The sequence below is a fragment of the Trematomus bernacchii genome, unplaced genomic scaffold (genome assembly GCF_902827165.1).
Source record: "Trematomus bernacchii unplaced genomic scaffold, fTreBer1.1, whole genome shotgun sequence".
NCBI classification, from domain to species: Eukaryota; Metazoa; Chordata; class Actinopteri; order Perciformes; family Nototheniidae; genus Trematomus; species Trematomus bernacchii.
The window spans coordinates 9,830,046-9,846,816 of record NW_022987547.1 but is presented as its reverse complement, the minus strand read 5'-3'; the positions used below and the strand labels follow the sequence as shown (position 1 = coordinate 9,846,816).

The window sequence follows — 16,771 nt, the reverse complement described above, 5'->3', positions numbered from 1 at the left end:
TCATCCTCACATGGCACATGACAAGTCGGAGGAGGACGCCTCGTACATCTCTCACTCGAGTCAGAACACGCTGCCAGTGTGTCCGGCTTCAATAACACAATGTACCCTGACAGCACTCAACACTGAGCTGCACGTCTCCACTGTGCTTCTTCACATCATATGAGTCATATTCATTGGCATAATTATTTCTTAGATTTTTTTATTTCTTGCTATTTACAGAACCTGTTTCATACCACTGGTGTTTCATATAATTCTTCAAGATATATATATTTGTTTCCTTTTTTTTATCACTAGTGTGACTAAATATGTGTTATGGCTTTCAGGTGTAGTGGTAAAAAGCTAGTTTTCTAGTCACTGAACTTATCCTCATTTGCAGCAGTGTTGCTCCGTGTCAGCGTATGAATATGTTCTCTGCAGGTGCTAAGTGTCTCAGAGGGTGTGAAAAGGCTTTGTTCGTTGTGATGTTTTGAACTCATTAGTGCCGTCACTCTCATGCTTTTATTATGTTATTATGTTGCACAGAGCAACATGTTTAGTGCGTGTGTCGCGTTGTGTGGGCCGAACCACCTAATCTTTCTGACAAGAGCTGACATTTGTTACAGTCAAGTGAAAAAACTGAAAGTGTGAACAATGTTCCTTCCAAGTAACAAGATGTTAATTTGAAAGAGAATGAAAACACCACCCACTAAATCCGTCTCCTTTCTTCTCCACATCTCTCAAAGGTAATTCAATTTCCTGCCTCTGAAAGGGTAAAAGCTCCTTTTTAAAAAGACCTGCGAGCGGCAAGTTTGGCCCATGCAGGCACTTGTGTTTCTATTCATTAGAGGTTGTTTTGATTCAGCCTGGTTTGACAGAGCATCCAGCCCATTTCCATCTAACTGGGCTGATTGAGGACATGTCTTAAATGGGCTCCTCTTTACCCTACAGAGTTAATGAAGGGAGGGTTGGTGGGGACTTATCAGCCAACCCTTGGTCCCACTCCACTCAGAAGTGCTGCACTCTGCCTGCTGATTGGACACGGTGAATTGCATGAATCTAGGATAGAAAGAGTGGAGATTCTTGTATTAATCTGTCCTCTTGTGTGGATGCATTTGCACCGTAATGTACAAGGCGTCCCACATATTGTGTTGATGTGGAGAGCTTCTTTTCTTTGCAATGTTCTCTCATCTTCCTTCTGCTCTTTGATGTAGCTGTCCACATAAAATCACCATTAAAGTCAGTCATTGTTGAGGTTTATTCATGTCTTTTTTCATATATCCTTCTAGGTCACCACTCCATCTTTCGGCCCTGTGAAAACCTACGAGCTGCTTCACCATATGACTGGAAAAGGCCTGTCAGCCAAGTACCATTTCCCCAGGCAGCCCTGTTTGTACGAGCCCAGTATGGTGGCTGTTCAGGTCATACTGACCAACAGCTCAGACCACAGCCTGGAGGAGATCCACATAGGAGAGCGCAGCCCAGCGGGCCTGAACATCCACTGCTTCAACACCATCGGTGAGTAGTGCACGTGTAAAATACTCCAGGTGCTCCAGGAAAATCCAATAATGCTGATTGATTTTTACCATCTATAAATTGATCTTTGTAACTAAAGTATAAATAGCCTTATATGTCTTCTTACTTTGTGCAATAGAGCTCCATTGTTATCCAAAAACTATAAACACATTAATGTTGCGTTAGGAGATAAGTGGTTTTAATATCATGAACACACTGTCGTTTCATTCTCACATAGACGTTCCCTTATTAGAGAAGCAAATGTGGATGTAAACAATTAGCATAAGTTTTGAATATCACCAACCAGATCCTTATAAATAGTCCTTTTTCTTTTGTATATAAAATCAATCTGAATGATGGAGATGACGGATCTCTATCATCATATCATGCAGCATTACTTCAACCAAATGCTTTCTAGAATATAAAGCTGAGCAATAATTCAAAAATAACAATGAGAATTATCCACATTTACCTGTTGTATTAAAAAATGTAATCTGTGTACAAATACTTTGTTAAAAGGTTCATCGCCAGGGTTCGTCAGATTTCTTTAGATTTAATCTTGTTTTCCAATTGCCCAAGCCTTGCAGATATGGACGTGAAGTGCAGCATGTGGCTTTAGAGTTTTTACATTATACATTTTTATTATTTGGCTACTGGCCAATAATTCCAATGCTCCAGCCAGAGCAGTTTTGCAGATTTAATTTGATATTTTTATTTTCCCTCTTTTATGTAAAGAACCACATTTAATACGACATTTACAAATGTGTTGTCTCTCCTTTTCATTCATGATGGCCTTCTGACATTTCTGCAGCTCCACCTACAATATGATTGTTTTCTCAGACAGATTTAAATGATCATTTAAAGCCTGTTTGCTATCAGCTCAGCAAATAGCCCTGTCCCATTACTCCCAACCTGAAAACAGCCGATATTACTCCAGCTAATCCCTGTTCATTAGTATCGATCAGAACAAACAAACATGCACCATCTCCATATTTCTTGTCACACTGCTGTATGATTGCTACACTCAGTATAATATAAGATGGAGAGAACAGTGCTCCCTCAAGATTTTCTTTCTCATGCACACACAAACACTCGGAGGTGGTGTGCGGTGGAGCACGTTAAACCAGTCAATTGCAGGCGATTGATTGGGCATTGAAGGAACTCAAGCAGCCAAACAGTGGGTAATTTGGATCGATTGAGCCCGGCTACTGGCGAGTTGTTCTGGATAAGTTGCAGAGGATGAATACGGACAACGCTTAATGCTGTTTTGTGTGTGTTTGTTACAGGACAATAAATGACAGGGTTTATTATTTTTGTTAGAAATGTTGCGTGTTGGCCCAGCAATGCATTCGTTTCCATTGGTGCTCATCTCTATGTGAGTGGTTTTTAAGTTAGCAGTTTGAAAAGAACATGTTATTTGTGTTTTGAGCACTGTTTGTGGCCAGTGTGTATCCCTAAATCATTTAGTATTTGTCCTGTTAACTAATTAGTAGCACCTAGTTGCCGACATGTCCTCTGCCTATAATATTGTTTACACACCAAATTAAAACAAAACAAAACACTTAGTCGTTTTCGTTATTTCACTGTGTTGTCCTCCCTATTCCTAACATTATACCAACACAAGTAATTGCTAGGATCTGGGAACAAAGCGACATAACAGGAAGACCATAACGGGTTTTAAAGAAACAACTCAGTTGGCTAAATGGAGGAGAAACTCCTGAAGATGGTACAAAACTGTGAAATCACTTTTTTGTGCCATTTTCTGGCGCATATTTTATGTTTTACCTTGAGATAAAATGTCAAGAAAAGTCTATATTAACAGTTTTCAACCCATCTGATTATCTTCGCCGCTCCTCTCTCATCTCCTTTGTGACACTGTTGTCCCTGCATTCCCAAATGTCAGGCAGTACTTAGGTCAGTAAAGGGTTAAAATAATTAGATGAATAAGTGTTTAACCCAAGTTGATCAATTCTCATTTAAAATGAGTAGTATGACAGTTTGGGGAATGTGCTTTATTTATTTCTTACCTAGAGTTTAAGGAGAATACGTGTGAAACTCTTGCATCTGTACAATAAGGTCAGCCAGATGTTGTTAGCTTAGCACAAAACTGAATAGGTGGAAACAGCTAGCCACGATTGTAACATAAAACTTGCTGATAATCGTGTTATACCTCTTTTATTAAATTTGTTACATTGTGAACATCCTTTGTTTGTACACATTATTATAACTCACTATTTGCATTAAGGCCCTCTATATAAACAAATAGTAAATACCAAAAGAAGGATATTTCACGGTGAAGTTATATTAAAAAGCCAAATCCCCTACATTATCCTCAAATCTTGATGGATCTTGTTATAATTTTTTTTTTTTTTTTAAAAGCAACTTCAGATGCTTCTCTAAATTGTTTATCCTGTGGTTTATACTTCCACAGGAGGGGGACTGGGGAGAAGGATCACAGAGACTGTAGAAAAACTGTGTGTAAGAGAAGCAGGGAAGGCTGGATTGGAAGTGAGTCCATGATGGCTCTGTTTCCAGAGGCTTTCCTCTGGAGTCTCTCCTCCGTCTGAGGAAAGAGTTGTACAGTAAAATAGCCTCGCTCCACGGAGAGAGAAACACAGGCCGACTGGGGAGGCGTGGAGGATGTTTCTGTCTGTCTGTGTTCTTCTCATCCTTAACCTCCCTCCCCCTCCCCCTCCTCCCCCTCTCAGCTGTCCAGACTCTCTCCTCAGCATTTTTTGGCTTTACTTAACTCTGTGTCTAGCTTGCATTTCGCCCGCTCCGTCTCCCTCCCTCACCTCGTCTCTCTTGATGCTGATGCTCTCTTTGACAAGCCTGTAGTTTTGGAAATATGCTAGTCCTTCATGTGTTGGCTTTTTTTCTTCTCCCCGAGGCTAGAGGTGTTGGGGGATGAGATTGAAGGATAGATTTCTCTCACACGGTGGCCTTGCTTTGTGAAGTAGAAAACACAAGTGGTGTGGATGCCTGTCTGTTCCACTCTGCTGCTGCCCTCCTCTTCCTCCTCCTCCTCCACCTCCTTTCCTCACGTTTCACACTGTGCCCTTGTCACTCACTCTTCCTTTTTTCCTCTCCTCTTTTCCACTCTCAGAGCGGCTGGAGCCAGAGGCCTCGGTGACGGTTTCCATGGGTATTGACTTCAGCGACTCGACACAAGCAGCAAACTTCCACTTGTGGTAAGACAACCTGACACACTCGCATCAATCAAGCTTTTTTTCTACATCTTTTTCACTACCTTTTCCTGCTCCTGCTCTCCCCGCATGTCTCCAGATTCTTCATCACATCTCCCTTAAGTGGCTCTTTCTCTTACCCTTTTTTCCTTTCTCATTTGTTGTTTGGTAATTTTCCTTTTCCTACCTGCTCTGTGCCGGCACTCCCAGGTGAGACATCAGCCGCGATTGATCCGGGTTCACTGGGATAACAATTATTCCTCCAGTAATCAGGCCCAGCTCAAATCAACCTGCTGAATGCCATCGGCACCGCTGCTCAGCTGATCAATAGCCTTATCAGAAAATCTGTTCAGGATGGGGGGAATCAATCTGGCCCAACATGCCATTCACAGAGCGTGGTTTGCGAGGCAATCAGAAGAGAAACGTCTAATACACAAACAAAGTGCACAAAACACGCACACTACCCCACACATCACAACCCGGTCACTCAGACTAAGAGGAACTCAAATTACATAGCTTAAGACTCCTAATTTACAAGATTTCTGCAACATTTTAGATATCCTGTCAATGAATAACACATAAGTTATTTTTCTGGTGTTGTCCTCTTCAGCACCAAGGAGGACCAGTTCAGTGTGTCCATACAGCCGGCTGTGGGAGAGCTGTTGATGCCCAGCAGCATGACGGAGCAAGACTACAGCAAGGAGCAAGGTGGGTTACATGAGCAAAACAACTTGAATTGTTGTTCTACTTATACAAAGTCTCTGAAGCACATGAGCTGTTCGAAGTGCTTTTTACTACACATGGCCATAAACTAGGATAGTTGAAATATGGACTAAGCCGAATGGCTAATAAGTGACCCACTGCTATTCTAATCTCTTAATAACATTTAAAGACTGTTTGGTTACATTTCAAATAGCTTTTATATTTGCGCAAATGAACAGTGGTATGATTAAAGTTGAAGGCTGGCTGGATGCTATATTTCTGGTATTTATAGCAAATCTTACACAACCTAAAATGTGTTATTCCATTTCCTACGTGCATTGTCCAAACAGCTTACAAATATATAGTCTCATTTAAAAAGAAAAATGGAAATAATTGTCTACATTTTTGGTAGTCTTTTTTAGACGTCACACAAACAGGCAAACGGTGCATTTCATGGGGATTATGTTCAGCTGCGGATGAATACACATGAAGTGCTTTAGTAGGTATTTACAACAGCAGTTCATATGGGATTGACTTAAGTAAACGACAATGCACAGGTTCAATATATTTAATGTAGCCTGATCAATAATGGATTTCTGATGTCGATAGAAATAGCACATTATGCCCTATAAATACATGGATGACCACAACAACAAAGATATAGAATATGCCATTTCAATATTCTTTAAAGATGAGTCTTAAATACATTTACCGACCTAATAAAACCTACATTTTACTTGACAGAGGTTGGCCTTTTAATCTTTAAATGTAGTGTTTTTATATTGTATGTAGCATTCATAAATGAATTGTATAAAGTGAAATAAAATCCTAGTAGCGTGCAGCAAATAGCATTTTCCTCATCACCCTTGTTATTAAGGCACAATGCTTCCCTCCTCTTATGAAGCACTTAATGGTATGTCACACACACACACACACACACACACACGCACACGCACACGCACACGCACACACACACACACCTGTAGAGCTACATTCTGTGTTGTAAGTGGCTGCTTAATGCTGCTTCCTCCTTAATTCATCTCTTCATTCGCTGTGTTTTGAGCTCTACTGAATACACCTTGCACTCAGACACAAATCAGAGAGAAACGACTTCCTTTGCTTGAGCCTTTTTCTCTCTCTAGCAAATTGCAGCTTTATACCATTTGTGTTAAGTTAATTAAGTCTTTCATTTACAGGTTTTTCATTATATTTGCCTTTTAAGACCTCCTTTATTTCCAACTAACTTGTACGTCTTTATCTCCATTCTTATTCTTAAATCCTTGCCTATTACTAAGTGCACATGAACTGGCCAGTTGCCTTGCCTCTTTCTGAAATATTGAAAAGAGCATTTTTTTTTTATTGTTTATGTTGGGGAAATATTTTCCAAGGCCCCTAACTTTGACCCAGTTTATCAGTTCATGCTGTCCTGACTGAGCGCACGCACCTGTAACCTTGGCTGCTGTGCTCTCAGTGTTTTGTCTCCCTGTTCCTGCCTGTTGGCGTCAGCTGATAGAGGTGTTATCATTCTATCTACAGTAGTTATGCACAATGTTGATTATTCTCTCTGAACTAGCTAAATACACGGGTCTGGGGTAGAGTTCTTCAGAATTGACGTGGCAACTCTACCGTGAAGTCAGAACCTCTGGCTCTTTGACTTGTTTTGTGAATTCTCCGGCCGAAGCTCCAAATAAACCGTCAGTGTTTGCCATCAAAGCTCCAGCTCTCCCCGTGTCTCTCTGAGTCCTGACTCCAATTGCTTCAGAAGTTTCCCCCACAGTTTATATATATATAAGTCATAATCAAAATCTATTTTATATTGATGTCCATCCAGCCCTAAAACCAAGTCCTAAATCCTCTGTATACAGCAGGTTAATGGACCTCTTATAGCCATAAAACTCAAGTATGGAATTGTAATTATACCCTTTAGTAAATAAAAAATACTGCTATATATGAAGTCTAGGTTTCAAGCTAAAGTCTTAGAATAAATATTATTTCTCTTACATTGTAATGCTATTGTCTCTTTCCAGAAGTGATGACCCTGATTCTGCAAGATAATCCAAGCACATGAGCAGTTGCATGAAGGAATGAGAGGCTTGATTTGATATAAAGCTAACTCACGTCATCTAGCTAACGTTACACACACTGTGACATTGTTTACGTCGCTTTCAGAGTAAAAGTCTGTTGCAAATTAGTAGATTATTGCATGATGCTATGGTAAAAACAAATATTTGCAACAATAAACTGTTCACACTAAGGTCTGTGGATTATCTCGAGTAACCGGGTCATGATTTCTGTGAGTAGACATTGCTGTTGAGTTTTTAAATGTGTTTCTGGAGCTTTGAGCACCAAAAGCCGACTGACATCTTGTTCCATTCAAATTGACAGATATGGCAGATATCTCTTACTCTTGGCAATTTAAAGCAGTCATAGTTAAGATATAACACTAGAATACTATAACACTAGAAGAAGAATATGTATTTTTGAACAGTCCCTTTGATTGTACTGTTGTACCAGAATTTACCTTCGTTTTTTGTCCGTTGAAAATTTTTTGCCTCCTCTCAGGTAAGCTCCTGGGCATGAATGAGACCTCGGCAACCATCACCATGGCAACAGCAAACACCTCGAGCCAGGCGATTAGCAAGCAGGTCCTGTCGGTGTGCAACGTGGGAGAGGTGCCATCCAGCCAGAAAAGCGTCCACAGGTGAACTGTCCACAATACACACAAGCAATATTCATATCTCACATCATACCGTTACAATGATTACCCCACATCGTTTTACTGTGCATCTTTTAGCCCTCACGTAAATCATGTGTGTTTAATATCTTTTATACACTATGGATATGTGAGGTTTTTCATCGTCTTAATAGACACTGTACTGTCTTTCATGTTGAATCCTGAAGCAGCCAAAGACTGAGACCTTTTATAGAGCATTTCATACTAAATTTAAGATTTTGAAACCCACATTTTAATTAGATTTTTTTTTTAAATGTTGTTTGTGTTTATTTGAGTTTGTTAATTAACATTAAGAACTATCTGATATTTTGTTGAATACAGCTTAAAGGGGACCTATCATGCGAAATGCACTTTTGTACGTCTTTTATACATGAATATGTGTCCCCGGTGTTCCAGGGAACTCACCAAGTGTCAGAAAACACAACCCTCTCTATTTTCCTCCATACCCAAATCTCTAAAAAAGGGGCTGCAACGGATCTGATAAAAACTGATCCAGATTTGAACACTGTCCTGACGTCAGGACGGTGGCGCTACGGCTATTGGGCCAACTCCACCAATCAGGAGGAGACAGCCACGGCCATTGCCGTTCGAAAGCGCTGGAGACGCTGTAGTACATATGCCAGGCCTGTAGGTGGTGCTGTTCTCACTGAATCTGCCCTTGCTAAAACAGAGCTAAAAAAGTGCAAATTGAGCGAAATGAGGCATGGCTAAAATGCATGATCTGTTTGGTATTTTGAAGAAAAAAAAAGTATAAATATGCCTTATATAGGTATGGTCCTACACTATATTATTCAAATATAGCATGATAGGTCCACTTTAAGTTATCCCTACCCTCTATCCGCTAACAAGTCTTGGAGCACAATAATTAGTGCTGCAACTAGGTAATCTAATCTGTTGATCACTTTCATAAATAACGTGAGAAAACAGTCAGAAAATGTCCAACAAAGGTTCCTACATTTAAAAATGACGTATGTAGTGTCTGCACAATAGTTTAAAATCCCTCAATATTTAATTATCAGTCATACAAAATCAAGTATCTCCTGTGTTTAATTGAGTTTGGGCTCCGACATTAAGAAATATTAGATATTGATTATTGTATCCTTCTCAAAATGTAGTTTTTGGTCAGGCACAATATGGATACAAAAGAGGCCCATAACCTGCCAGGCTGTGTCATCTTTATTCAGCCTTACTGTCTCAGCAGTCCTTTGAGCGTTAATCAAAATACTTACTTACGTACTTATACTCTATTTTAAGACTTTGTTTGTTCTGTCGACGATAGAGAATGTGCTCTTTATAATCTAACGTGGATTAAAGTTTAACTGTGTGTATATGGGGTATCATAGAGTGTGTGTGTGTGTGTGTGTCCCAGCATACATACATGCCAGGGGAATGCCCTGAGAAGCCTGGCTGTGTAATTGGTGTACACAGAGTGTGCTAATGAGCTTCCTCCTCTGTCACGCACACCCGAACACCTGATAGATAATTACACCTCCCTCTCTCCCTCTGTTTCCTGCTCTGTCTCTCTTTCACTTCATCTCTGCGCCCCCATCTGTCTCTCCCTCCACACCGCCATCTCTCCTTCACTTCCTCTTTGTCTTTCACTCCATCCCTCCGCGCCATGATCCGTCCTCCCTTTCTTTTATCACGACATGTCTCTTGTCTCCTCGTCTTTCGATAGCCTCCTGTTGGTGATCATTTATTTTTCTTGGAATAGAGGAAGCATTTAGGATAAGTAAAGGACAGTAAGGAAGTCAGAGTGACTGAATAAGAAGGAGATAGTAGCACAAGGGCACCGAGCTGAAGGAGTGAGTGGAAATCAATGTGAGGCAGTGGGAGAGGCCTGCGTCCAATAAGCCCATTCTCCATTCAGAATAACCAATAGCTCAAATGACTCCATGCTATCAATCTCTCTCCTGCCTCTGTGTCCCATTGTTTCCCCGCAGCCTCATAATAATGAAGACACCATGTTGTCCGCCGGTGTCTTCATGATGACCGCCTCTTCCACACTGCCCTTAGGAGGTCCATTTAGTGAGAGATGATGGAGTTCCTTGCTGAAAACAATCCTCAGTCCTTGTCCCCTCAAACGTTAAGAGGCAGATTTGACAGCCTCGTCTTTGAGAAGTTGTCTCAAAGATCTCTAAATATGTCTCGTTATGGTTTTGAGTTTGTGCTTGGGATTGCACAGGTAGGTCCTATGTTTCATTTGATAGGATTAACAGATCTGATTATTGCTTTTATTTCATTAATGCTGCAACAATTATTTGATTATTGCATAACGACTAAATCATTCTTCAGCCATTTTAAATAAAAGTGTCAAAAATTGTTAATAGTTTCAGCTTCAAATGTGATTATTCATACTCATTATTTGGGGGTTTTGGACTTGTAGTTAGACAAAAGAAATGGGTCATCCAGTTACTTGTACCATTAGTACAGTAAGCACAACTGTATAGTTAATTTACACGATATTGTTTCTGTACCCACACATTCATTTGGATCAAAAGAATGGTGCAACAATATGCTTTGCAAATAATTATCTTTTCAATTATTAATACATTTTAGTAAAATTATAAAAAGCTCATCCCAGATTCCTCGAGACAAATATGACATATTCAAATGTCTGAACAATAGTTTACATCTGTACATATTTAATTAACAGTAACAAAACTAAGAAGAGCAGCACATCCTCACACAAGGAGCTGGGATGAGATTATTTGGCCTTGTTGTTTGATAACTAACTAAAACAATGAATTGTTGTTGATTACATTCCTGACAGTCAACTAATGGTTTTTGCACTGGTCATCTTAGCAATGGTGTTTTAGTGTGTTCGACTGTGCATCATTTGACACACACACACACTTGCAGAGCAGAGGGATCGATCTGATCGGATACACCCACTAAGAGCTTATTGTGGAGGTCACTCTGCATTAAATGTGATGTGTGAGGTGACCTCCACCCAGGACTCCTTCTTTTTCTCCTCTGATCTCCCCAGAGAAAGTCCTCACTAATCCAGTTAAGAACACACGAAGTATCTGCCCTCAGAGGGGTAAGAGTTTGACTTTAATGTAGAAATAATTTACGGGGTTTATATCCTAAGACTAATACAGTTCATAGCTCACATCTCCTGTGATTTTAGGTGACCTCCTGGATGATATATTGCAGTTAACACAGGCTCTGTTTAACAAAGCAGCAGCCTCTGCATCCCTGCACTCCTCTTGTTTATCAGCAGGGTGCAGCACTGCTTTTCCCAAACAGGCGCTGAGGCGGGCGGAGGGGGATGCCACTGAAACACAGAAATTGATTGCTGGAAAGGAGGATGGCAATAAATCAAGCAGGAAAGCAAATGTAGAAAACGCTGTTCTTGTTTATGTCTAAACAGGCGGAATAGAATAAATGTGCTCTATTTTTCAGTCCGTTTGAAAGCAAATTTGATCGAATTTTGCATGCATTGCCAATCCTTCTGGTTAGAGCCTAATTTAGAGGGGGAAAAACTGAGCCCGTTGATTTATAAGCTATGCTTTCTCTTTACTTTACACTTTGATATCATTAAATTATGTTTCTTGAAACACTGAATTTTTCTTTTTTTCCAATTAAGTTGAATTCTTGTTCCAATTAAAAATGTAATTGACTATCATTTATAACCTGGGCAATTAAACGTGTGCTCTCTTTATCATTGATAGCTTCAGCAGACAGTGTAGCTTATGAGGCGTCTTCCGATGATACAAAGAAGGCATTTGTATTTGTTTTTAATGTTGATTATTATCATTGGACAACAATATAGAGGCGATATGCAATCACATTACATGTTCAGGTAACATTTCCTTGAATCTTAGTTCATTAAATTCTCCTCTTCCCATCTTGTTTCCCATCATCATCCGAAGTGTGTGTGTCCTTTCCTTCATTTCCCGTCCGTCTGGCCCTCCGCCCTCGGAGTGCTGGCTGCAGTTTGCCCGTATGGCCGAGCTCTGGAGATGCGTGGAGGGTTCCTGGTTGTAATTGGGGCTAATAGCTCTGGCCATCTGCCTGAGTCTGAATCTACCCACATGTGTTGGGCTGTGGTCTGGCCTCACTGACCACTCAGTTGAAGGACACTCCTCCACTTGTCCACCTGGCCAAGAACCAGCATGGAGCAATAATATCCAGCTGCAGCCACTGCACATATGGCCTCAGCTTCCCTGATTCTGCTGAAAGGCATCATGCACAAATCAAGAGAACCTTAATACTTAAGATGCAGGGGGCTTGTGTGCTCGCTGTGGGTTAAGCCCTGCGTTTTCTGTCGTAGAATCCTCCTTGTCCCGTGTCTTCTCTGCGTGAGGGTGAATGTAAAGGTGAAGCCCACTTTGTGTTTGCAGTGGCAGGGTGGAGGGGAGGCAGATGGCACACACAGGCTCTCTGCACTGAGGAGAATCACAGATAATTGGAGAGTGATGCTTAGCCGCAGCCCTGCCGATCGATGCCAATCCGCCTGCTCTAAGTCCAGGGGTTATGCTTTGCTTTTCTTTCCATACACTGCAATTAATCCAGTGTTTAGCCCTGAATGTGAAGAGTGCAGGAGAATACCAATGACCCGTTTAAGGCCCGCTTGTCCTTAATCTTTCCCTTCTAGTCCCTAAAAATGCACGGATGTTGTGTCAGATGGGATGTTGGTCTGGTCACTGCACCTGAACATTCACACTACCACAAAACGCAAAGTGAGAATATTCGAAGCAAACACGCTTGGAAATCCAACACGATCAAAACACATGCTTGTTTCTTTCACAAGCTCCCATTACAACACATCAACAAAGGCCCACAGCAGCGTCTCCTGAGACAGAATGAAAGCAGCCTCGGGGTAGTGTTAACTGGCTGAGTAAATGATAGATTTATATCCTAAATCCATTAGCAAAGCCGCGGGGACCACATAGACACCTTAAGCTGCTGACGGAGGGGAGGGGAGGGGGGGGGGGGGGGGCAAAGGGAGGGGCTGACGGGAACCGGATGTTCCCTTGTATGTTGCTAGTAAATGTTTTAATGATTTTAATAGAAACAACATTTGTTGTGTTCATTTTGGTAGTGATTTTAAGGTTGTAATGGATTATGAGAGAGGACTTATCCTAAATTCCCACAATTAGTCATTTGGATTGATGTGCAACCCCCTGAATTATTTAAAGAAGCAAAGAGGTTGGTATTTTTGAGGGAAATGAATCCTCTTCTTGAATGGCTTGTGTTTCCTGCTGAAGTGGCTAATATTTTAATTAAGCCTGAGGAGGACTCTCTCTCCTCCCTGAGAGCTCCCTGATAAACTCCTTCTCCTCTGTTGATGGTAATTTAGCGGCTCCCCGGAGACGCTCGCAGACACACTGGGTGGGTGAGCCAGCGCTTCATTGTGTGTCCCCCCCGCCTCTCGGTCTTTAACGTGTGCGTGCTAATTGGTGGACGTGCTAGCCGCTCCTGCCGCGCAGCACGCCGCTCTGTCCACAGCCCGTCCTGGGGGGCCCTTCACAGGCTTTAGTCAGGCCTAAGTGGGGCTCTTTGTGGGCTGTTTGTCAGGCCTAAGCAGGCTGCCACGGGGGGTCTTTGTTGCCGGGATGTAGTGCTAAATGGAGGCAGATGGCTGGGAGTTGGCCACGTGAGGCTCCGAGATGCAGAGGGGCCAGAGGGGAGCGGGAGAGGGGGCCCGGCTCGGCTCTGTCGCCCTCAAAGAGAGGGTCACACTGGGTCATAGCCCCTGTCTGCCTCTTGTTAGCACTCTCAATGGGGACCATGTGTGCCCAGATTTGCCCCCTAGTCTGCAGGGACAGTTTCCAAGGAAACGGGGGATGGAGAATTCTCCCGAAGGCCCGGAGGGAGCCGGTGGGACGGGGCATCCCCCCTGTACCGGTCGAGAGGCTCCCACACACTCATAGACACCCAGAGTCCATAAAAACGGGCTAAACGCAGTTTGACTGGCGTGGAGGGCGTGTCCCAGCCTAATGGCTCTTTAGTCAGCTGGGATAATGGACTGTCTGTTGCTCTGCTCTCTGCATTTCCTGTCACAACGTTTTCTCTCTTTGTCTCACGCACTCATATAGAGCAATTGCAAGGTGTGAGGTGTTGGAGAGTTTTCTAACGTGATGATTTACGGGGTTTGGGGGAGAGATGTGAGTTAAGTGTGTTGGCTGACCAACATATTTATCAAATCAAGATTTAAATAGCCTGATGCTATTTATACCTTTTTAATAGCCTTTTTAATGATGTAGGAGTCAACCACAGGCTGCATATCTAGGGGTTTTATCTGAATTATGAAAAGAAAATAGTGACATTGTGGCACTGTTTTCCTTTACTGTATAACATCAATAGAAATGTTTAATAGAAATAATTAACTAGGCTTACTTCAGACTAAAAATGACTTTAATTCTACAACAACATTCTAGCGACACTAACAGGCCCCATCATCCTGCCCGGTAATGATCGGTTTGCTTCATTCAATCAGGTTGATGGAAATGCCACCATATTCACATCTTCATTTATGCAGATTATAATAAATACTTACATGTAATATAAGGGTTTAGTCTGTTGTAATTTCTCTGGGTTTCTTTTTGTCCCCTTTGTGTCAAATGTATGTTGAGATATCTGTCTCTGTAATGTCAGCTTCCACCCGAACACAATCAAATATAATTGTTGGTGGTTCTCAAAGCACAAAAAAAGTTACCAAAAGTTCGTTTTCATTCCGGGAACACTGGACCTGTCTCTGTAGATAAACCCCACAACATTCTGTAAACAGGTTTTTATAGGAACGATTTATTTGGAAGAAAGTAGTTCCATGGAAACCTGTTGGATGAACTTTCTCTTTAAGGCCGTGCAGCTCAGTGTTGAAGCTGACCCATGTTCTCTCTCCCTTGCAGGTTTGCGGGGCGGACAGTCAGCAGTGGAGCTCTGGTCCTGGTGTGTTTGGAGCTGAAGGAGTCCTCCACCGCCCTGCTGACCATCAACACAGAGAAGAGCGTCATGGCATCCATGTTGCTCCGAGACCTCAAACAACCCCTCGTCCAGGCGTAGACTCCCCCTCCTCCCTCCTCCCTTTAGTGAAGGTACAGGGGAACCACACCTCATACAAGATTCAATACATTCTATTTCTCTGGTTTAGGACCATTCAGGCAGATATTGCAAACCCATGGCACTTTTATCTGAAATACAGAAAAGACAATATAGCTGGAATAAACTGATCATACGAAGAATTAACTGGAAATACTTAAAAGAGTTTCTTATTTTGATCTGAGTTGGGAAAAGATTGACCTGAATGGCAGGAATATCTAAGACTTGAATAAAGTGATGATCCTCTTTGAACACACACAGAAGGCCTAAATATGACATTACTACATCTAATTATGTCAAAAACAACTGGTCATTTAACCACAGTGGTGATTATTTCATATTCATGCCCTTTGTGGTTTTTTACCAAAGAATATTATGTACAATCGGCTGTACAAAGATTTTGGGAGAAACGGTATCCTGCAGGAATATTTGCTCATTCTTTTGTGCCAAAAACAGAGAGAAGGAGGATATTTTTTTTTTCCATGAATTGAAGCCCATATATAAACCTTTGAGAAGCTGAGCCAAACCATTAGAGCCTTTCTCCCTGATGTGGTTTCACATCCCAACCTTTATGCTGCCCCCTAAATCACATTTTTTAAAGTGCCTTCTACGTGAAAATAATGTTATTTAGAAAAGTAAACGTATAAGTTAGACTTAAATCAACAAGGTCGTTTTATTTGTATCGCTTTTGCTGAACAATAAAAAAGTGAATTTATTAAAACAATAACCTTTTTATTTATTTGTGTTTTGCTGGTATTTCTGATGGCGCCTCTTCAACATCTCTCTGCTGTGATTTATGGTCCTTTAGAGGATCGTGGCTGAATCACAAAGTCGTTAATGATGAGTTCTGCTAATTGGCAGGCTGAGGCGCAGACCGTGTACTCATGACTTCATGATTTTGATGAATCTGTCACTCCACCTGCTCACATATCTTCTTCCCCCTTTTCTCCCATGTTTCCATCAACAATGAACTATTTGCATCCAATGAACCAGGAAGTAGTGACTGGGCAAAAGAGTTCTCACTTCCACACTTTTTCATAAATAAACTAACGATAACACTGATAATAAAAAAAATCATGCAAATCATAATAAATATGACCATGTAACTTGTAAAACTGCTGATTATACTTAATAGGTCAAATCAGTACTCCGTAAATACAACATTTAGAGATTAATGTCTGACACCAACAACAAAAATGAAAACATAAGCTGCTGTATTCTATACTCGTGTATTATTTTTTACATTTGAGTCATACAGTTAAGCATCTTCTTTTTTGACTTTTCTGAAAAATAAATACCTGCCAAACCCAGAAGGTTTTTAATCAACCCTTACTGCTGTAATGAAGAATTTTCATAAACCTCAGAGTGTTTAAAACATCTGGATGATCAAATATGATGTCTGCTGCACGGGAAATACAAATGAAATCTGTTTCTCAAGTTGCATCTGTATTAGCCGGAAATGAGCAAATATGTCTTTGCTTAATTTGAACGTGAACCAACTTGTAACCATTTTACAATCAGTAATGGCTGTCTTTATTGAAGTCAGTCTCCATTCTTTTATATTAACATATCAAATAACTTGCAGAAAGGACATATGTCTTCCCGGATT

At 41.2% G+C, this 16,771-nt stretch overlaps 1 protein-coding gene across 2 annotated transcripts in view; it reads left to right on the top strand.

Moving 5' to 3' along the window:
- The window catches only part of ap3b1a (adaptor related protein complex 3 subunit beta 1a), a 47,627-nt gene extending 31,741 nt beyond the window's left edge, over positions 1-15,886 (top strand). For both annotated transcript variants that reach the window (XM_034123143.1, XM_034123142.1), the window contains exons 23-27: positions 1,266-1,494; positions 4,598-4,682; positions 5,287-5,384; positions 7,941-8,079; positions 14,973-15,886. In XM_034123143.1, the coding sequence (XP_033979034.1) occupies positions 1,266-1,494; positions 4,598-4,682; positions 5,287-5,384; positions 7,941-8,079; positions 14,973-15,126 (705 nt within the window). In that variant the 3' untranslated portion in view covers positions 15,127-15,886. The remainder of the gene's footprint in view (positions 1-1,265; positions 1,495-4,597; positions 4,683-5,286; positions 5,385-7,940; positions 8,080-14,972) is intronic.
- Positions 15,887-16,771: the final 885 nt, after the last annotated feature.